The 21,912-nt window shown below is 42.4% G+C and overlaps 2 protein-coding genes across 3 annotated transcripts in view; one reads left to right on the forward strand and one right to left on the reverse strand.

Moving 5' to 3' along the window:
* The window catches only part of GATB (glutamyl-tRNA amidotransferase subunit B), a 66,137-nt gene extending 62,279 nt beyond the window's left edge, over positions 1-3,858 (reverse strand). For both annotated transcript variants that reach the window (XM_090036390.1, XM_090036389.1), the window contains exon 1: positions 3,689-3,858. In XM_090036390.1, coding sequence (XP_089892516.1) covers positions 3,689-3,822 — 134 coding nt within the window. In that variant the 5' untranslated portion in view covers positions 3,823-3,858. The remainder of the gene's footprint in view (positions 1-3,688) is intronic.
* Positions 3,859-3,904: 46 nt separating this feature from the next.
* Positions 3,905-21,912, forward strand: part of LOC149870520 (uncharacterized) — a 50,559-nt gene continuing 32,551 nt past the window's right edge. The window contains exons 1-3 of the mRNA XM_090034517.1: positions 3,905-3,940; positions 3,997-4,174; positions 8,084-8,173. Coding sequence (XP_089890643.1) covers positions 3,905-3,940; positions 3,997-4,174; positions 8,084-8,173 — 304 coding nt within the window. The remainder of the gene's footprint in view (positions 3,941-3,996; positions 4,175-8,083; positions 8,174-21,912) is intronic.

Here is a 21,912-nt window from a genome sequence, read left to right on the forward strand (position 1 = left end):
GTAGATGAGAATAAAAGTATGAATCTGAAAACTTTTCCATGAGAAGCTGCACTGAAATTAGCAAGGTGAAGGAGCATACTGCACAAACCCCCAATTTCGTACCCCATGGAAATTATGAAATTATCATAAATATCAACTGTTTCTCAACTAGTTTCATAAGTCTCAAACAAACAGGTGGCATATTAAATTATGTATACATTATCAGCTAGTCACTAGCATGCTGGGAAAGGTGGCTCTCCAGAGCAATGCTAGTACCAGATTAGCATAAATATTAGTAGTCTGGTAATAGAGAAATCATCATTTCAACTGGAGAGTAACTGCTCTTTGAACATGCTCCACAGATAAAGCTTCTCCATATCATCTGAAAAGTAATTGCAATTCTCACATCCATAACCTTTATATGGACAAAAGAAAGAGGTCACCTTTACAGTATGAATGGCTCAACGGTTTCTGTACGTAATTATCTGGCCTTGTATGAATGAAGTGACACAAATAATATTTCAGTGGTGAAATCACATTTCTATGGCAGGACACTTCAGCAAATATAAGTACCAAGATAGTTATAACAGATAAGTGGGCTATGGAAAAACATTAAACAAATATATCAAATATAGTGTTTCTTTCAAAGGTGAACACAATGCAATTTTTACTTGCCAAGACTTGAATTCTGTGTCTGTCCTCCAACAGCTGAGGACATCACTACAGATCACCAAAACTTAATCAAGCATATCCTATATAAATCACTCATTAAAGGAAGGCAGATACCATCATGTAGGACTTTCAGGCATTCAAATAAAGTCTTCTACAACCACTTTTGTTTGTGTATGCTGACTGGAACCATACAAAATTACATTTTTAAAAACGAAGAGCCTTATCTAGTTTTCAACTGGAGACCTATTAGAATATTTAAAGCAACAGTCCTCAATCTTTCAAAAACTTACGCAAACTTTTTAAAGCTTTGCTACCACGAGTCACCACAATTCCAATTACATCAACTGGAAACCAATTAAACCAATGAAACTCAGGACCAGTGAAATTAAGCATGTGCATAAGTAAGTGTTTTCTTTCTGCATTTCTACAATTCATACTGGATTCACTCATGGTGACTCAATTAGCAGGTACTTTTTTGTGATGGCTGTAATCTTATGCATCAGAGCTTCAGTTTTCATTTTAAATTTAGCTATTATAGTTAGAAAGAAAAGTCTCTAAAGTATAAAGCAAGCATAGAACAATGCACTGATGATTGCCAGAGTCTGCAGAGGGCCTGAAAGCACAACTCTGATAAATATGGAGAGCTTGCATTCAAAATTAACTTGGAATCTGCGTAAGTCACTTATGACAATTTAAATATCAAAGCTAAATTACTTTGCTGCTGATCAGAGTACACTAGAAAGTGGCAAGATTCTCAGTCCAAAAATGCTTAGATGGCCTTTCTGGCATTACAAGTCGGTAGAGATTTAGACTACATCTGTCCCCTCCGTTTTGGGGCCTGATTGTAGCTCAGACACAAAGCTAATCAGTTTAGTTTGTGGTTTGTGGCACATTCTTAGTTGATTCCAGCTATCCTAGTGCAATGTTCCGTTTCCAAAGTTTATTGAATAATGAATTAGAAACTATTTCCACCATGGCATGGGACATGTCACAAGTGCAGACCAGGCTCCTTTTCTACCAAAAACTAAAGTTTGGCTTAATTTTCCTTGCACAACCAGCTCCTTTAAAGCTCTTCTTCTTCCTAAACACAATCTTCAAAGTGTCCCACAAGAATCCCCTGATCTTGTGTTCAGACCCATGCAGGTCAAAGCCTTGGCTTTCATGGGGGTATGAGGGTTTTCCACAGGTGCACCAGACTGCTGTCCTGTCAACACCCTACAACGGGCACCACAACTCCCAGTGACCTTTCACCAACTGCACTAGGCTCCAGCTGATGCCTACAGACCTATGACTCATCCTTAGCTGGAGTCCACAGCCAGAAGTCTCATGTAATCACCCCTAAGTTTTGGGTACTCACAAGGCTGGTGGCTTCCCTCCTTCCCTAGAAGTCAGGTCTTGAAGTAGTTACTACAGTATGGCATGAATCTTCTGAACTAGCAACTGAAATCATGGACGCTGATCTGGAGCTCAGACTTATCTTTTCACTTCCTGATTTAGGGGAATCTATTTAAGCTGTTGTCCATAACCAACAACAACTTTCCAGCATTTAAGTTCTTTGAGTCTACCGACTACAATCTACTACTCGTACAGTCTTTCATCTGCTTTTCTTTCATATAGATGTTGAACAGCCTCAAGCTTTTAGAACAAATCAGAGCTTTGCTTTTTGATTTGGTTACTGAACGTTTTGTTCTCTCTTCACCTTTTCTCCTACTAAGTTCTAAAAATGACCAATTCCTTCATCTTCTCCTTTGGTTTCATTCTTTTCCTCACTCTTTCCTGTGCCACTGTTCAATTTCCAAATCGTTAAGGCTAAGCATTCTTTTATAGTTTCATAGTTTTTTAGGGGCTGGAAGGGACCTTACAGATCATCAGGTCCAGCTCCCCTGCACTTGGGCAGCAAGACCAGCGGGAATATGCTTCTACATCCAGCTTGTCCCCAGACAACTCTGAGGTAAAAAGACTTTTTCAGCCTTTCTCTGTGCCTGGACAAAATTAACTATTCCAAACAGATTTTACCACACATTCAGCTCTCCTGTAAAATATGAATTTTCATTTCTATCCAGGCGAACTTTTACAATTTCTGCTCTCTCCTATGCCTGATGAAAGGTGAGTGTGCCCAACAGCCTGCAAATAAATAAAATAACTTGTTTGAACCTTAGAAAGTGAGGGCTGGAAGGGACCTCAGGAGGTCATGTAGTCCAACTCCCCAAAGAGGACCATCCCCAACTAGATCATCCTATCCAATATCTAGCTGGTTTGCAAATATCTAGGTGGTCTAATAAAAGACATCACCTCTTCCATGAGTTTTGATTCCTTTTGCCTCTAGATCAATACAGCTACAACCTGGATACCTTCAAAATCAGTCTGCATTAAATCATTGCCTGCTGATCGTTTTTTTCCCCTAAGGTCTAGTATCCCTTGGACGGTTTAGGCTTAGCAATCAGGTAGAGCTACCATTAGGGTTGACAACCCTCCCAGATTGGCTGGGAGTCTACCAGAATTAGCACTGATCTCCCAGTGACTATTGAAAGAAATCCAAGAGATTTTAAGAAAATTAATTCAGTTAATAACATTACATCATGTTGGGAAGAAAAAAAATCTCCCAGAATAGCTTCAGTCAGAGTTGGCAACCCTAATTACCATATTTCCAGTTCCAAAAAAGACAGCAACTGGGGTGGGGGGGAAGTATATGAGGACGTAGGTGATGGTTACAATAAATAATGTGTTAATAACTCAGAAATTAAATGTAAAACCAAAATAAATCCACAGCCGCCCAGGACCAGCTCTACCAGCAGCTAGCGGGTGGGGGGACTGGGAGAAGACCTGCCCAGGCAGACGGGGGTGACGCGTGGAAGTCGGGGCAGGTCACGTGGGCCGCGACGTACCCAGCGCGGCTGGGGCAGACGCGGTAAGTGGGAGGGAAGCTCTGCAGGGGCACCCTCCACGGTGGGCCACGTGGGCCCTGACGTAGGCCGGCGGGAGAGCTTGTGGGAGCGCCCTAAGTGACAGACCTCGCCCTCCCCGCCCCAGGCCCTACCCGCTCCGCGCCGCCTCAGCCTTCCCTGGCACCCCTCCAAGCGCCGCGGGCTGCGCCCCGCTGTGCAAGGTCCCTGCACGGCTACGCCAGGCCAGCCGACAAAAGCAGCCGACGCCACGCGAGGGAGCCGCCATATTGGCCAGCTTGGGCGGGGATCACGTGACCCCAGCACCGCCCCCGGATTAGCTCCCGCGGTGGGGGGGGGTTGCTATGGCGATGACGCTTCCGTTAGCCTGTAACGGCCGCAGGGGCGTGTAGAGGAGGGGCACGTTTGTGGGAGGTGTGTGAAGCCCACCCCGCCCCCACAGGGAAGCCACCACGTGGGCAGTAAGGATAAAGACGGGCTGGGGCATGGGCCAGCGTCTGCGGGCTCGCCAGCGAGGCTAGGGAGGCAGTGGGTGCTGCTCTATGAAACTCGGCCAGGGGAGGCCTCACGGGGGGCCTCTTTTCTGGTCAGGGAAGTGCAAAAGCCACAGAAAAGGCCACGTAAGTGATTTTGGGTAGATAACTTCGCTTGCAGGGTTCCCAGGTGGACCATAATGATCGTACTTGTACAATAATCTCCACCCTTGTACAATGTACAACCAATATGAGTAAAAGTGTCCAAAACCATCATTTTTGAGGGGTGTAGGTTGTAACTGTGTTGGTGTAAGGACATAGACAAGGTTCTTTGGGTGAATCTGATATCTTTTATTAGACCAACTAAATAGTTGGGTGAATAATTATTAAGCAAGCTTTTAAACCATCATTTTTGAGGGAGCTTGTTGATACAGGACATGCAAAACCCAGGCCCCGCTTGGGGTTGGGGGAGTCTTAGCTGACTTCTGGGTGTGCTGTTATCCCTTTCTTATGATGACTGCTTGCCTCCAAATAAAGAAATGCTTCAACTTTGACCCAGTTCTCACTCGCCTTTTTACAAAGAGCAAGAGAAAGTAAATAAGAAAAAGACTTATTTGCATATTCTTTAGTGTAGGATAGTTTTTCAGCAGATATGATTGTTTTGAGCTTCCAATGTGGTAATTTCATCTTTAAGACCTGATAATGCTGTTTGCTGCTGTCTAGTAGACTGGGATCAAGGGGGAAGTAATTCAGCACCAGCATTTCACTGGCATGTGCCAGTCACAAGATAAGGTTGAATGGAGTTGAGCCAGGGCCTGGAGGAGGCTGGTGGCTCTAGGGAACAGGATGGGCTGTTCATAAAAACCCCAGAGAAGTCAGGCTGGGGGGGACCTTCAAAGGTTGTCTAGTCCAACCCTCTGCCTGAGGCAGGATCATTCCTTTCCAAACTATCTGGTACAACTTATCATTTAAAACACAGGAACTCATTCTCTGGCATGCAGGCCAAATGTGGCCTGCAGAGCCATGGCGTCTGACCCACGAAGCTCCCCACAACTTCAGAAGTCTTGTGGTGGGTGGAGTGGTGACAAGTAATGCTGCCTCCCCTCCCTCGTTGCCAGATTCCCAAACCCTGTGGGCTGGGACATGTCCCCTTCTCCCCCAGCATGGCCGGATTGTGGCTGGGTCATATCCCCTTCTCCCCACAGTGTGGTGGGATTGATGCTAGGTTTTGCCCCTTTCTCCACCAGCACAACTGGATTTGGGCTGGGCTACACCCTTCAACCCCCACACAGCTGGATGGGGGCAGGCCACACTTGTTCTGCCCTACCCCGCACAGCCAGATCAGATTTAGATTTGGTCCACGGATACTCTCAACATTGTCCTTTCTTCACTGCCCAAAGTGGAATAAGTTTGGGCACCACTGATCTAAACTCTTCATGAGACTACCACCAACTTGACACAACACAAGATACAGCACCCTAACATGTCACAGGTAACCACCGCAGCCATCTTCCACAGTCATAGGCAATTTAAATCTCTCTGTGCTCTTAACTCAAATCCCAGATTGCTGGCACAACCTTTATAGTGCTGTTTTGCTCACTGGCTTCATTTTAAAGAGGGGGTTAGGTCTTGACCCTGCAGGAAGCTTTGTGTTGTTAGCCTCCTTGTATCCACCTGGACTCCCTTTGGCTTAACAGAGCAGCCTTCCTAGTCAGAGCTCCCAGTAGGCTGAAGCTGTTGTGTATAGATGTTATCCTTGCATCAAGTTTCTTTAACAATTGCCTCCATGAACTCTTCTGGATTTTATTATTCTTTGGTACTTTGGAGGCATCGGTAGATCAAATCAGCAGGTTTTTGGTATGGTTTCAGAATGTAGCTTAAGTACGTACTGGTGTGAAAATGCTAAATTTTGGATTACAGGACTTGTTTCTTAGCCTGGTATTATGATGTAATAAAGCATTTCTGAAATAAGTAGTAATAAGTTAAAAGCTTTTAAATCTTAACAGCACATTAGGCAGAGTCCTACTCTTATAGGATCTTGCAGGATTCTGCCCTTTAATTGCATACTTGAAAAAAAGAGGAATATATAAGAAACTGAAGAGGGTACATATCTTCCATCCCCAAACATCTCCCTTCCCTGGAAGGGTAAGTAAGATTGAAAAAGGCCCCGTGTTTATATTGCTGACCCCCCATGCCATAGCAAATGGCTTCCAAAAATAATCCCATAAAAAAAAGCTTCTGTAATGCTCTGTTCCAATGACCAAATAGTAGATGAAAGCTTACTCTCACCATTACAGGATGTTGATCAATTGCAGACAAGCAAGGCATGATTGTCTTTCCCAGCAGATTACTTTGAGGTAAAGGAATTCTTATTTGTTTCTTTGTGCTTTGGGCAGTAGCATTCAATTTACAATGTGTTTATAGATTATGCTGTGCCTTGGAATAGATGGAGTTGCATAAAGACATGCATGACAGTGGATCTGAACTAACTGTGTAGACTTCTCTATTGAAGAAGGCAGATATAAAGGGGGGTTTGCTGTGAAATCAAGTTTCTTATTGATACAGTGGATACCTGACAGTAAATTGGCATTTCATGCAAGACAAAAGCCCTACTATGTGTCTCATCTAAGTTCTTTGTCCCACTTGAAAGAAGATCCTCCTAAATTTTAGTTATAGGGTCAGAGATCTCTAAATTCTGCTTTCTTGTAAGCTATGTTTAGCATGCATTCTTCTCCCTTTTTGTGGACTGCGAGATCTCCCTGTGGCATATCAGGGAGTGGGGTATTCAGACATGGGGTGTTTTGTTGGATTGCTCGCAGGCTGACTATAGTATCTTATTTCAGCATGTGCAATAAGGGACAGACAACAAGTTTTGTTGTTTTTTTAACATGAAGGGTGTGGCTGTCAGCAGAGTAGAGACCTAGTCTGCCAGATAAAAAAAAAAAAAAAATGTCCTTACATTAGTGGTTCTCAACCATTTTAGACTCCAGGCCCCCTTTAGAAAGTGCCAAGTCTTAGCTTTCACTCATTTTTTTGACCGTGTTAAAAATAGAGCAATTCTTCTGTTGCAGAGAACTCAACGACCAAAACAGGTTTGAATGTTTTTGACACTATGGATGACAGTACTATTTGAGATCTCTGGGTTTATTTTGTGAATCAGGTGCGGGTGTTATGTTAGGTGTTTATGCTAGGTTTGTACACCTAACAAGGGTAATATTGCACAGCACCCTTTGAAGGATCTTGCAGCATTCCAGCGTGCTGCAACACTTTGGTTGATAATCACTGTTCTACAGGGAAGAGTAACTAGAATTACTGTGTTTGGAAGATAACTATGGTAAAGGAATATTTTCAGGCTTTCAGATCCCCTAAAATTACCTCTGGATCTTGAATGCAGTTTTCTCCACAGGTATGTATAAAAATATTTTCCTCATTTTCTGCAGTTTTCAACTAGTTTTCTATACCAGAGCAGACCTTTACTAAAGCTTCTGAAGATAGGAACAAAATATAAATAAAAAAAATACATCTAACCAATTTGCCATTATCTTATTAGTAAAATAAAAGGAGAAAGGGAAGTTTCTTTCTGACCCCAGCAGATGATCCACTTAAGCTAAAATGGCTGCTGTATATTATCTATCAGTTCTGTACTTGAATGTTGTTGCTTAAGTGTGTGGGTGGCCTCAGGGTGGTCTTTCACTAAAGACTGTATTAATGTAGCAATAAAAAAATGGCAGAAACTGAGCCAGAGAATTTTCTTGGTCTGTGTCCTGTGCCGGTGAGATCCTTAGCCACAGATTGCAGGTGTTCTATGCCGACCTTTACATGTCAAACATCGAGAGACAGAGATAATAGATAGAGATAATAGATTTTACTTTTGAGGATGATTTAACATTGTTCGAAATGTCATTGTCTTTGTTTTTTTAAATTATCTAGATGTGCTGTTTTTAATAGGTTTTTGCACCTGCAATTTGAATCGTATGTGGCCCTGAGTTTGGAAAATAATATCTGATGCCCTTAGAAGATAATCCACTCTGACACAATGCCCTTCTTATGTTTCAGGTCAGTCGGCTAGGGCAGAGGTGCTGTTTTCTGAAGATTTCCACAGGTCCAATGAGTACAAGTCCCCCAGGGCACCGTCAATAATACTGTGTAAGTAGGTGTAGCTCCACTAACTTCATTCCACAGTAGTGTTACTTCAACCACTTCTAATCCTAGTGCCTCTGCTAATCAACTAGAAGCAAACTCTTTGCCTTCTAGAATGGTATTCAAGTATTGTGGGTATATTTTTTAGCAACACTGCTGCACTGAATTTGATTGGGAGCTGACCTCCCAATAACACAGCATGCTCTCATCTTCACACCATAAGCCTGTACTTTGGCCATGATTTTCAGCTGCCCATCAATTCTCTGTAGCAGGAAACCAATGGTATCACTTCCTCGGTGATCACACCCTTTGGCATTAGTCCCATTATACTGTACACCATCTTAAAGGGTTTTGAACTAAAGCAAGTACTGTAATTTAGGAAGCATATCAGGTTTATGTTTAGGTATTCTACAGTTTACCAAGAAGCAGTCACCCAACTTTATATTTTACCTCACTTCTAAAGTAATGGGATTTACATATTGATATAGCAAAGACAATTGGCAAAATGGCCAAATTACAGCAAAAAGAATCATTGATTTGTTTTTGAGCCTCATGCAAATGACATTGGTGAAAACACACATAGAAGAAAATGACTTGCGGTGTTTTAATAAATAAAAGCACCTGATCAGTATAGTACTTTCATTTCATTGTCATCTGCATAAAAATGTCCTCTGATAATGTCTTTCCATTCCTTATTTGCTGTTTCCCTTCTCTTTGTGGGGTGGAGAAAGGAGAAGTGTAGAAGGATTTAGCAGATAGCTTTCTTATCCTCTCTTCTCAGTTTTTGCTAGTATTTTTGCCTGCTTGTGTTTTCCACTGTTATTTTCAGCCAAAATTGCAAAGAGCTGTTATTGGGTTGCTATGTCTGAGGCCTGATATTTCCTAAATTAAGAGCAACAACTCTTGTTACAACTCTTGTTTCAGACTATCTATGACTTTATATATAAGGTCAGAGAGATAAGATTTCAACTGCATATGGTTTCACCTAACACAGGCCTAGAGCAAGAACTTTCTCTCTTCACCCCTGGATATAAGGGAAGACCTAAGGTCTTTTGTATGAGGTACATATCTAAGTCCTAATCTTTCAGTGTTTCTAAAGCCAGTGTAACACAGGCTTGCAGGTTAACATAACTGTTTATTTTCAGACAAGCCATCCCATCCAAACTCTGTTTGTAATATAAATTGTCCATCCCAATATTATCTGAAATTGTTTAGGGCTTCAGTTTCATGTTGTCATTTCAATTTGAAGATTCCAGTTGACAGCCTTACCCAAGGAAAAAAATAGACACAAAGACCAAAACTAAGTTAAGAGGCAAAATTCCAGTGAACCTAGAACTACACCTCAAAGGGTTTTCCCTGTAGTGGGACACAGCATTAATAATCAACAGAATCTCCAATTATTATTGACTTTCTCGTATGAAATAAGTGAAGGAATTGTTTGAAAGAGTTGTTAAGCAACATAATACTTTCAGTAAGCCTGTTATAATAATGGTATTATTTTAGTCTAAAATTAATTTTTTAATCAAAAACACTTTAAAAATAGTCTCAAGTATTAAATCCCATCAGGAATTCTGCTTTTCATAGAAGGATTTCTTTAAAATGCAGGATTATTTATAGGTTACAAGCAGCTCAAAGAGGTTACATTGTAAAAGAAAATGATACTCTAGAGCTTTAGAACAGTGCTGCTTGGGTTGCCTTTACTTTACTCGGAGTAGAGAATTGCTTTTAATCTTCTGAAGCAATAAGAAATACGAATTAAAACTGGTGACCAGATGGAACTTTCTGATTAAGTGTTGTTGTGCTAGTAGTGCAATAAAATAAATGAAGGAAAAGAGAAAAAATCTGAAGATTAATCCAATAGGTTCTGACTGAAGTTTCCACTTACTGAAGTGAGATAACCTCATTCTCCCTTTTCCTGCCTGACAACCTGCACCTTGGTATTGTTCCAAAAAACTAGAGTAATTTTTATTCTGAAGAACTTTTATATCTATCATGATTGTTCTGTACCTCCTATAATTCTATGTGTATAAATTCATCATAGTATTTTGAGTCTTTGCTTTATATATTTATGGGTATATGCTGCCTTAGGTGCATTTCCTCAGTGAGCTCAAAAAAGAGATCCTGTTTCTTGTGAAGTCAACAGGAGTCTTACCAATTAACTCAGTTGGTCTCTGTTTTCACCATTAGGCTCTTAAATCGTTTAGGTGCCCGTGAAAAATACTTAGATTCTTATAATATCTTCAGTACATTACACAAAATAAAATTTGCCTTCTGCTTTTGCTCGTTTCCTCTGATAAGTTTCAGGAAACTTTATTTAAATGGCATTATCTATTTATAGTGTACGTATGAGTTTGACAAGCTTTCTGATAATGATAGCATGGGCATTTCAATCAAGAAGTGCAAACAATACTTCCTACTGGAAATGGCAAAAAAAAAAGTTGCTGCCTTTTACTACATGCCTTGATGCTTCTCCTCCATTTCAGAGTTTTGCTTCACCCAAAATTAGAATCAGGTGTTCAGATACCAAAGCAGTAAGTGTGGTAAAAACAAAATATAAATTAGATGAACAGGTATAATTTTCATGCAGATGCAGAAAGGCTTGTAAGTTTCGAATCTTGGTACGTGCCTACTCCATGGCTTTAGTATATGGGCGTGTTTAATCTAATTTATTGTGTAGAGGAGTATGTGCTGAAGTTACTTGCATGAATTGAGTGATCATGTATAGTTTCCAACACACCTGAGGAATGAGAACTTTTGTTTTAAATATAGCACAAAGAACAGCAGCTATGAGATATAAGATTGTGCTACTAATGTACTTATATCATTGAATGGAATGGACATATCTAAAATTGAAAGGATTTTTCATTCTCCTTGACCTGTTTGAAGAATCTGTCAACTACTGCAAACAGTGGTGTGTTTTGTAGGTGAGAACTGCTGTCCACGAGCAATAGATTAATTTCACATAACACTATGGGTAGCCATCAGATGTACTGACAGAAATTTTGTAGTTTCTTGGATTAGTTTTGAACTGGTAACCTACAGGTAAAAGCTCTTCTCTGGTAATTTGGCCCCACTGAAGCTGTTGACATCTCTGAGACCGGATTTCACTGTCTGTACTTTGTTATCATTACTATTGGCTTTAGATTGGTATTTTTTTTTTTTTTACATATAGTATCAAAGTACATCTGTTTTCCATTTTCATTATTTATAGAAAGTATTAAATATTATGCTGCCTTGGGAACACCAGTCATGTAAAAGTTATATACCAGCACATAAAATATATCTTGCTGGGATAACTCTTTCTGTTATTTTAAAAGGAGGAAGGCAAGGAGGATTAAGTGTTCTTACTTCTTACATGATCTCAGATTTGCCCTTAAACCTCCAATTATGGGAGTGAGATTGTCTGTGCGGAAACTTTTATTAACCTATCAATCAATAATTGCTATGGGAATGAAGAGTTTCAGCTCTACTAACTGATTAGTAAATTGCAGTCTGAAGCCAGACATATAGGAGATGTTGCCTGCTTTGCAATATCAGAACGATGGATCATTAAATTTTAATAAATTGGATAATCTTTGAAGTTTATATTTCCTCCTTGCTTTAAGAAGTACTGCAGTGTGTGCAAAGAATTCAATATATGGTAGCTCACACAACACAATTTCTCTGTGTGAGAAGGCTTGTCACAAAAAACTCCCAGGGACTTCAGTGAGAGTTTACATGAAAAAAAAATCTGCAGGATTGGTCCCAAAACTGCTGCAAAAGCAGGAGCTAAAGAATTTGCTTTTAATATCCTGTTTTAACATTACTAAGATTATTTCTAGGCCAAAGAGACATCAGAGACCCACCCTATTAATTTTCTCCTATGTCCCTCTTCTCTTTTTCTCCCCTTGTCTCTCCTCTTAAACCATTAAAGTTTATAATAGTGGTAATAGCTTGTACTTATTGTAATATCTTCCCTTATCATCTCCTGATGCTAACCCTAATAGTCTGAGTAGTGCTAATGGTATATATTGGCATTGTTAGGCTTTTCTTGTAGCACAGCCTTTAATCTACACCAGAGGCCCATAACCCATGGCCCATGGGCCAGATCTAGCTGTGCAGAGATGGGATTTAACCCATGGCATCTCAGGGAATCAGCAGCACACTCCAACCTGGGGCACAGACAAGGTATTGCTGGGGTCTTACTGCCTGCTGTATTCTGTTTATTTTCACTGCTGCAGCAAGGGAGGCAGTGGCACCTCTACAGCCCTATTGCTTGCCTTTATTATATCTATTCTGTTTGTGGCATCTACTAATCTCGAGGGGGAGAGGGGCTAGGGAGAAGGGCTTTAGGGGTGTGGCACACAGCAGCAGCCAGGTCACAAGCAAGTGGTTTACAGTGGCAGAAGTTTGCCAATCCCAGATCTGCGCTCGATATACTTGCCTTGTTACTGTGCAGACCGGAAGTACGTTGGTGTGGTCACTAGAGGGGTCTCACCAGCATTTTCAGCAATACACTTAGTCTTATGAGAAGAAATACTCTGCCGCTTGCTTGATCACTCATTGTTTTACCATTCTTTACTAAAAGCAGCTATTGCTAGACCTTAATTCTAGATCAGGAGTGCTGTGTCAACTGTACAGTGGAAGGCTGTGTCATGTACCAAGCACTGAGGGCATGATGTGGTTATTACTTACTGCATTCCTAAAATAGAAATTTAGTAATAGGTTAAAATACTGAAGCAACAGCAGGGGCATCACTACTCTTTTGGACAGATGTACATGAACTTGTCTAATACATGGATGAAGTGCCTTCCAATCATTAGTCTTTTTCTCTTTTGTCATACAAGATCTGACTTTGTACCATGCCATCAAGAACAGTGGTCTCCAACCTTTTTAAGTAGGAGATCACCTTTGGCATTTAAAAGCAACCCAAGATCTACTGTGTGCCACCGCTGCCATCCCCCCTGCCCAGCAGGTAAGTCTGTGGCACAGGAAGAGGTGGGGCAGATCAAGGCAGAGGGACAAAAAAAAATGTGGGGGTGCATTTCCCTAGCAGGTAAGTCCCACCCAGCTAAGGCCCCACTCAACTTACTCCTGCTCCTGCCTCTGCAGCACTGTCCCTCACCACAGGGGCCTCAATCTAGCCCCCATCCATTCCCTCCCCCACGAACTGACATGCTGGGCTGGGGGTGTGTGCATGCATGAATGTGGGCACTCAGTGCCCCACCCCAGCCTTGGATCGATTCCAAGAGGCTCCGAGATCCGCTGCAGGAGGCTCCGAGATCTACTGGTGGATCGAGATTCATTGGTTGGTGACCACTGATCTAGGAGCATTTTATGACACTCATAAGAATCAAATGCATGAATTTACCATTTCTTTTGGAACCTCTGATGAAAAGATTTTGCCCTCTTCTTTCTCAAACTTCTGAAAATTTGGAATTCTATTATTTTTTTTCTTTTCTCAATTTAATTTTCAAGACAAAAATTTAGTATTTGGATAATTTGGTGATTTGTAAGACTAAGAGGTAATACTGTTGTTTTTGTTATACACAAATATACAAAGCAAAAAACCTAAAGATGCATGTTTAGTCTGGAGGTCTGTTATCATAAAAAGCAAGAAAGAACAACACGAGGTGTGCCTCTTTAACAGAATACAAAATGGTTCCTGTTTATGCTGACAGAAGAGTCCTTAGAGATTTAAAGGTGCCAAACACAGACAGCTGTTACCTATGTTAGGGGGTGGCAACTTTTTGCTACCACAGGTCACTGCAATCAGCAGATTGCAGGCCCCAGCAATCAGTAGATGCCACAATGCCCTAGCTCAGGGGTAGGCAAAATGGCAGATTCAGCTGGTGGCTGGACTTCATTTCCCAGCGGCCCCTACCTGCGTTGCTGTGGCTGGTTTCCATGGAGACCCCAGGAGCAGTGGGGCTGTGACAGTGCAGGGCCTGGGTTTCTATGCAGACCAGCCCCAGCAGTGCTGGCAGGGTGCATGGCTGGGTACGGAGCTGTTCTGGGCCCAGGGCCAGGATCTTGCGGCAGCGACAGCATAGTCCAAAGTTGGGGCAGAGCCGCAATCCGCTGCCTCCATGCCTGGAGTGTGCAGGCAGGAGATTGCAGCTGTGCCTCAGCTCTGGACCACGTTGTCACTGCCACAAGATCCTGGTCCTGAAGCAGCTCCCTGCCCAGCTGTGCTGCAGCAGCTGGTCTCCGTGGAGCCCATGGGCCCACATTGTTATGGCCCCACTACTGGGGTCTCCATGGAAACCAACTGCAGTGATACAGACAGGGGCTGCTGGGAAATGGAGTCTACTGTGAGCCCAGTCTGGCTCACAGGCTGGACTTTGCCTGCCCCTGAACTAGCTGTAGAAGAGGTGGGCAAAATGGTGGATCTGGCCAGCAGCTAGACCCATTTCCCAGCTGCCCCTGCCTGCATCGCTGCAGCTGGTTTTCATGGAAACCCTAGTAACAGCAGCGTCCTGATGGTGTTGGGCTGCGGTTTCCGTGGAGACCAGCACCAGCAGTGCTGGCAGGGTGTGTGGCTGGACAGGGAACTGGTCTGGGCCAGGGCTGGGATCTTGCAGTGGTAACTGTGGTCCAGAGCTGGCGCAGAGCCACAATCCACTGCCTGCATTCTCCTGTGCAAGGTGTGTGGGCAGTGGATCACAGCTTGGCTCCAGCTCTGGACCACACTGTCACCATCGCAAGATCCCAGCCTGGAGCAACCCCCTGCCCAGTGGTGCATCCTGCCAGTGCTGCTAGGGCTGGTCTTTGTGGAAACCCTGGCCCCACGCTGTCACAGCACCACCACTTCTGGGATCTCCATGGAAACCAGCCACAGTGACGCAGGCAGGGGCTGCTGAGAAATGGAGTCCACCGTGGGCTTGATCTAGCCCATGGGCTGGAATTTGCCTGCCTTGGAGCTAGAGCATGGCTGGCACTAAGACCCTGGGGGTGCCTCCTTTGCTGCAGCAGCAAAAATAAAATGAATGCAGCAGGCAGTGGGTCCCTGGGAGCACCTCATCTGCTGCTTAGGCTGGAGCATGCTGCAGATTCCCTGAGTTGCTGTGGGTTGGATCCAGTCTCTTCCCAGATGCAATCTAGCCTATGGGCCGTAGGTTGCCAATCCCTACAACAGGTAAATAAACAACATATATTTTACATCATATTCCATCACTTACTACAGCTTGAAAGGCCAGCAGACATATTATACATGTACAATTCAAAAGATTTTATAATATCATTTGTATAAATATAAGTTTAGCACATTGGCAGTTTTATCGTGTATAATTACTTTTCCCAAATTAACTTATTGCAGATGTCCAGTTAAACTATTCAATACTCAAATTATCTTTTCACAAAGTGTTTGTTTCTTAGCTTGTGTTCAAAATTGTTCCACTGCTTTGCAGCTTGTGCACTGACTCAAACCTAAAGTGTGAATACATCAGAATAGCAGTTTTTAAATCCCAGGCTAAATATTGTACATTACAAAATTGATCTAACATTGTGAAATTTTAAAAAAACTAATAAATATTTGGATTTAAAAAAATGTCTACTCATTTTTGAATCATTAATAGTCACCAAAACCCTGGCTTGCCTCCATAGATGCTTCTCAAGTAAATCTCAGGATGTCATCCTCCCACTGTAATTGGCCTTGGTGAGGCTGCAACTGGAGTACTGCATTCAATTCTGGGCTCTGCAATTCAAGAAGGATGTGGAGGAGCTTGAGAGAATCCAGAGGAGAACCACATGCATCATTAGAGGGAAAGAGAATAGGCCTTATGATGAGAGGCTGACAGCCATGGGACTCTTTAGCCTGGTAAAGCACAGGCTCAGGGGGGACCTGGTGGCTGCTTATAGGTACATGAGTGGTGTGCATCAGGATCTGGGAGAACATCTGTTCACCAGAGTGCCCCAAGGAAAAACAAGGACCAATGGTCATAAACTCCCCCAAGACCATTTTAGGCTGAACATAAGAAAAACTTTCTTTACTGTTCGAGGCCCCAAGACCTGGAATAGACTCCCTTCAGAAGTGGTGCAAGCACCTACTTTGGACTCATTCAAGAAACGTTTGGATGCTTATCTTGCTGGGATCCTTTGACCCCAGCTGATTTCCTGCCCTTGGGGTAGGGGGCTGGACTTGATGATCTTTGAGGTCCCTTCCAGCCCTAACATCTATGAAATATATGAATATTTTCAATGCTTTGATCTGGTCTCAAGTTTTCCTCTACAGGAGCAAGGGCTTAAAACTGGCAGAGCGAGTAAGTTTAAAAACTTACTTTTTAAGAAGTTAAATTTTGAGATAGCTGGTATTTTACTTAGTCCCAGCTCAGACTGTCATGTTATCACCTGACTATTACAAGATTTGCTTTAGAATAAGATTTGAGAATGCAGAAGTTTTACCTTCACTAGGCAAAGTGTAATTTACTATAGGAGGCAGCAAACTATCAGAGCTTCAACAGAAGATTCCAGCCCAGCAGCAAGTATTATCAGATGGTAATAGAACCTGTTGATTTACTGATATTAAATGGATATACAGGTCAAAAGAGAAAAATGATCATTTGGATCATCTGTAGAAAAAACCTAGGGATACAGTATGTACTAAAAATAGAGCATAATTCAAAGTACTCATGGGCACCTAACACCTACTATAATCAGAATGAGACATTCAACACCTGAAGAAGCAGTCAGCTGTACATATAAAATAAAACTTGAATGCATTCGGATGTCTAGCATAGCCAAAACTGCTAAGCTAATGATCAGGTATTTATCATCTGAGGGACCAGAAGAACACAGAACTACCATGCAGTTAATCAAAAATTTAACTACACCAGAAGCTTAAAGGCTGTAAATAGATATCTCATTTGAGGTGGGTCCGGTTGTCCAAGATGTTGACCTGGATCAAACCAGGTATGGCTCACTCATTTACACCAGTACCATTCAAACTTGCATTGCTATTTCTCTACCATTAGATGGTGGGTGAGGACACACAATCTGGTTAGCTTGTTCCTGGGCTGACGAACAGTAACCCTACTGTAATGGGGCTTCTATCCCATCACTGAAAAAGAGAGAGCCAGGGAGCAACCCGCTGGCAGCAGGGCCCTAGGCCTAGAGGAAATGTTAGGAGTGGAAAGGCCTTTAAGAAAAAACTGCTGCTAGGCCCAGGTGCAGAAAACACAATCAGGTATATGATTGACAGGCTTGGAGGTGGTGGTATGGAAGTGCTGGATCTGGTGATCCAGGGGTGTGTGGCTATGGGCTTCATAAGGCCAGGGCCATTGCTGAAGTCTCAGACCAGCTATGACCTGCCATGGCCAAGGTGTGCCAGATCACAGGGGATCAAAGGAAGCTCAACAGTACCAGGCATCACAGTTAAATTATTTTTGTTATATGGTCTATTCATTATCACCAGGGATTCTGGTATTCTTTGGTTAAAAAAAAAAAAATCCCCAATTTTTGATTAAAAAAGTAACCCAAAATCCACATTTTCCCATGATGAAATGAAACCACTAATATTAGTGGTGTTTCATTTTAATTGTAGAAAAATGTGGATATTAGTGGTGTTTCATTTTAATCATGGAAAAAAGGATTTTGGGTTACTTTTTTAAATCTGAAAATTGGGGATTTTTTTATCAAAGAAAACCAGGATCCCTGGTTATTACTGTGGTGACACAAACCTGGGCAGTGGTGAATTTTAGTTTGAAAGGAGCTAGTTTATACCTATATTTTTATTTATGCTTGAGGACTAGGAACAGCTGTGAGAGGGGAAGTTTAGAGGCTACAGGAAGCACTAGGAGAGATGCTGCCACTGTTGTTGGAGAACTGCAAACTGGGGATCAGAGCCTGCAACTAAAACAGACTATGTGAGCAAGCCCAGACCTTGGGTCAGAGGGTGAGAGGGGCCCGAAGCCCCAAAGACTGCAAGCAGACTCAGACCCCAAGAGGGTGAGCCCAGGTCCAAGGAGCCTGAGAGGGCAAGACCAGGGCTAGGGTCCAGGAACCAAGGTTGTGGCAGTAGAGGGGCTGAGAGGTGCAGCTAGAATAAGAGTTCTGAGGCAAGAAGGCCAAAGCCCAGACAAAGGTTTAAGGCTTGGCAGTCCAAGTGCTGCGTGTGTCTCTCTCCAATACCCAGTGACACCTGAGATATAAGGAGGATGGAAGCCATGCTTCTGGCACTCAAGACAATTAAGACAGTGAGGCTAGAGCCCTGGAGTCAGACTGTGCAGTGGGGCCTGAACCCTGGAGATAAGGCAGCTGTGCAATGAAGCCAGAACCCTGGCAAGAGTGTGTGCAAGAGACAATGGTGCAGGTTCAGGACTCTGAATCAAGCAGGCCAAGCCTGAGGAGGAGTGGGGTAGGAAGAGCATCCCAAGCTCACTGACCTCTGAGGGCAGCCTCTCTATTTTAACATCAAGGTGTGGCTGAAGTGATAACTGGGTGGGACCTCAAGAGGTCAGAGTGGGCAAGGAGGGCAGTATCAAGGTGTCTCCTGGGGGGTGATATTGCTGCCTTCAGGGCCTGTCCTGTTACACGTATAGACACACATGCCCATGTCCTGGGAAAAAGCTTCAGCACATCTTACCCCCCGATACTTCAGAAGGACTTGAAGCAGGACAGTAGATTTGTATGTCTCTAGGATCTTAGGACAAAAGGCTTTACATGGGACAAAATAAGTATTTATAGCCCAAGAACCAAATTCACTGATCCTGTTTTTAAATTGCCTGATGCTTGTACCAGGGGTAGATTCACCAAGGAATGTGAAGGGAATGTGAAGGTGGTCAGTGTTGACTCTGCCATTTTTGTCCTTCCATGCAAAGAGCATATCTGATGGTAACAAGACATGAGCTGTGCCCCTACAACCCTTAGTTGCCGGAATGGACTTTACGGTTTGTGGGTTGGTGGGGTTTGTTAGAACAGCCCTCAAGTTGATCTAATGATGTGCAGGAAGCAATTCAGTGAGATCAGCTCCAGACTATGAACCGTAGATGTGGCTTACTGCCATCTACCATATATCCCACTTATGTACATCAAAAATCTAGTCTTAGTTCGTATTTTCTGGTCCTATTCTTCCATGATTTTTTTAATCAAACATTGGGTACGTCCTGCCAACTTGAAAAGGACTCCTGAAATGTCAGCTTACTAAGTCAATTATAGGAGTCATCCTGTAAACAATGACAACAGTAGACATTTTTTACTGAGATGTAGATTTAACAAAATTTCTTCTATTTATTCAGCACAGCACAAAGTTACAGTGGCTCGGAATTCAGTACATTTTAAGTTTATATAGTTTCCCCTTACATCATACAGTGTGAGACGCTTGTGTGTGGGAGGCTATCTGCAATATGCAGTCTTTCTGAGTACATCTCCGTCTGCATCTGCCTCACTGCAGACAGCATGAGTGCTCACTCAGTAGAAGAGCAAAGTCCCAGACTCCTTGTTTAAGTTAGTTGTACCTTAGACAGTCTTAGCATAATTCCTGGCTGAGGGAGTATAGACTTCTGCTTCTGGTCTGCTTTCAGAAACAAAGGCTGTGGACAAACAGACATTCAAAGTGTTCCAGATTCCACTCTGTTTTGGAGTGCTTCAAATATGAAGTTCTTCCAGCCATAGATGGAGCAAACAGCCCCCTTCTGCACCACCACCTCACCATAGTGCTGAAACATTCAGTATTGCCACTATCTTTTGAAGTGGCATGTTGTCCAGCCACAGGGTATGATGACTGCTTAGTCCTGTGGCTCTGCTCCACTCCGAGGACTGGAGAGAAAGATTCTTTGCATAGTTGTTGGGCTTCAGAATTTGGTAAGGATGAATGAGTTTGGCAAGGATAGTTGTTTCAAGAATCAGGAGACTGGAGGCCTAGTGCTCCCTCCCCAAAACACGAGGCCAGAGGCAGAGAGGCGTGCAGGAATTCTTGCTCTTCATTCCACAGACTGGAGAGAAAGATGCCTTGCATAGCTCTGAAGATTGCTGAAGACATCCGAGCACACAGGAGAACACTCATTTGCCATCTGTCCTGCTCTCCCTTCCTGTCCCTGCCACAGGTGGTGGGGGAGGGGGTACCAGGGTACTGTGGGATGCCAGAAGGCAAAGCAAGCCCTTGTTGCACTGCACCTGACTGTGCAGAAGTGTCAGTGCTGTAATGTTGCTGTAGTACTGTAATAATGTGCTACGTACTATCAAAGGACAAAATGCAATATTAATTTCAACAACTGTTTTTCAGAGGCTTTCAAAACATGTTCTTAGTTTAGTTACAAATTCCTCACATACAATAATAATAAAATAGCCTCTCATAACACTTTACATCTCACATCACTGCACTAACATTTACCAAATTAATCATTAATTTATTAGTTAAATATTCATTAGCATAGGCAAACATTCTGGGCTGGATTCATTGTCCGTGTAATGGGTGATGGAAGGATATAGATGTGGGAAAAAATTAGTCTCTAGGGTATTTAAGTGACAGGAAAGTGTAAATTGTACCCTGGTACAATTCACTGCTATTGGTGGTTTATATGCTATTGAGGGGGAGTGGTGTCAGGGAAGGAGTATGTCTTATACAAGTTAAGATGTATGTAGCTTTCCTGATAGTTTTGCTCATGAAGTAGTGGTATAAGGGTGGCCAGCTTCATTTCATAGAAGGCCTTGATGATATTGCAGCTGCATCCATATTTATCAACCCATGTGATCTCTGACTCGTTTGTGGGGTCAGGTTGCTTATGCTCATCTCTGTGTGGTCCTTGCATTTCAGTGCAAGAAGGGGAAAGATGGTTCTGTAGAGCGTACATTTCCCCCATGATGCATTCCACAGTGTAGGTAGTCTAATAGAGCATGGAAAACAAAGTTTCCGTTCTACACTGATAGGGATGGGAAAATATGGTCCTAACTAGAGTCACTAAAGGCTCAGATTATAATACCCATACCTGTGAAGAGTGGAAATTTATTCTACAAGTCTCATTCTGAAGTATATAAGGATAAAAAGAGAATATATTAGGCCTAATCTGGCAGTTCTTGCTTACTTGCATAATCTGAATCCTCACACATGTAATCTCATTTGATGTCACATATGCAGATACTAGTCACAGGAGTGGGGAAATACCCCATAAAAAGAAAATTAGAAAGGTTTAAAATATTCTTTCTCCACATCTGAGATTCCAGGACTTTAAGTAACTCTGTTGAGGGAGCCCCCTTAGCTCACATGGAGTTTCAAGGAACTCTTTGTAAGTGCTGGAGTCTATCCATCCATCCGTGGAAGAATGGGCTAAATTTATTTGTCTGGTAGTTATTATTTTAATATTTTTTCCTTATTGGAGTGCAGCTTTGGACTAGGATTCATTTTCAGGTACATTCCCAGATAACTGTACTCAGTTTCTTATCCCTCATTAGATTCAAACCTTAAAATAGTGTGACAAGATAATTTTAAATAGCTCAAAAGAACAGGTAAGCAGTACTCTATAACTACAATATTAATGATCTTAAGTTTGCATTTGTCCAGTTAAGTTAATTCAACAAAATTTCATTGGGTCCACATTTAAAGGAGCCCTCAGGCAACTTGTTGAGTGGCAGTTGTTACTGAAAAATAAATAAGTTAGTGTGGCTAAAGGGTAAATCAAAGTGGTTGTATGACCACTGCACATATAAAGAGAAAGTCCCTAGTGACCTTACCAGTATGATGTTAGTATAATTTTATTTATAATCCATTATTAAAGTATGTGTCCCATGCTGTGCACTCTTATGAGTACTGACATAGTACAAATTAACCCCCT

The sequence above is a fragment of the Crocodylus siamensis genome, chromosome 2, assembly GCF_052110815.1.
Source record: "Crocodylus siamensis isolate JL-2025a chromosome 2, ASM5211081v1, whole genome shotgun sequence".
In the NCBI taxonomy this organism is placed as follows: Eukaryota; Metazoa; Chordata; order Crocodylia; family Crocodylidae; genus Crocodylus; species Crocodylus siamensis.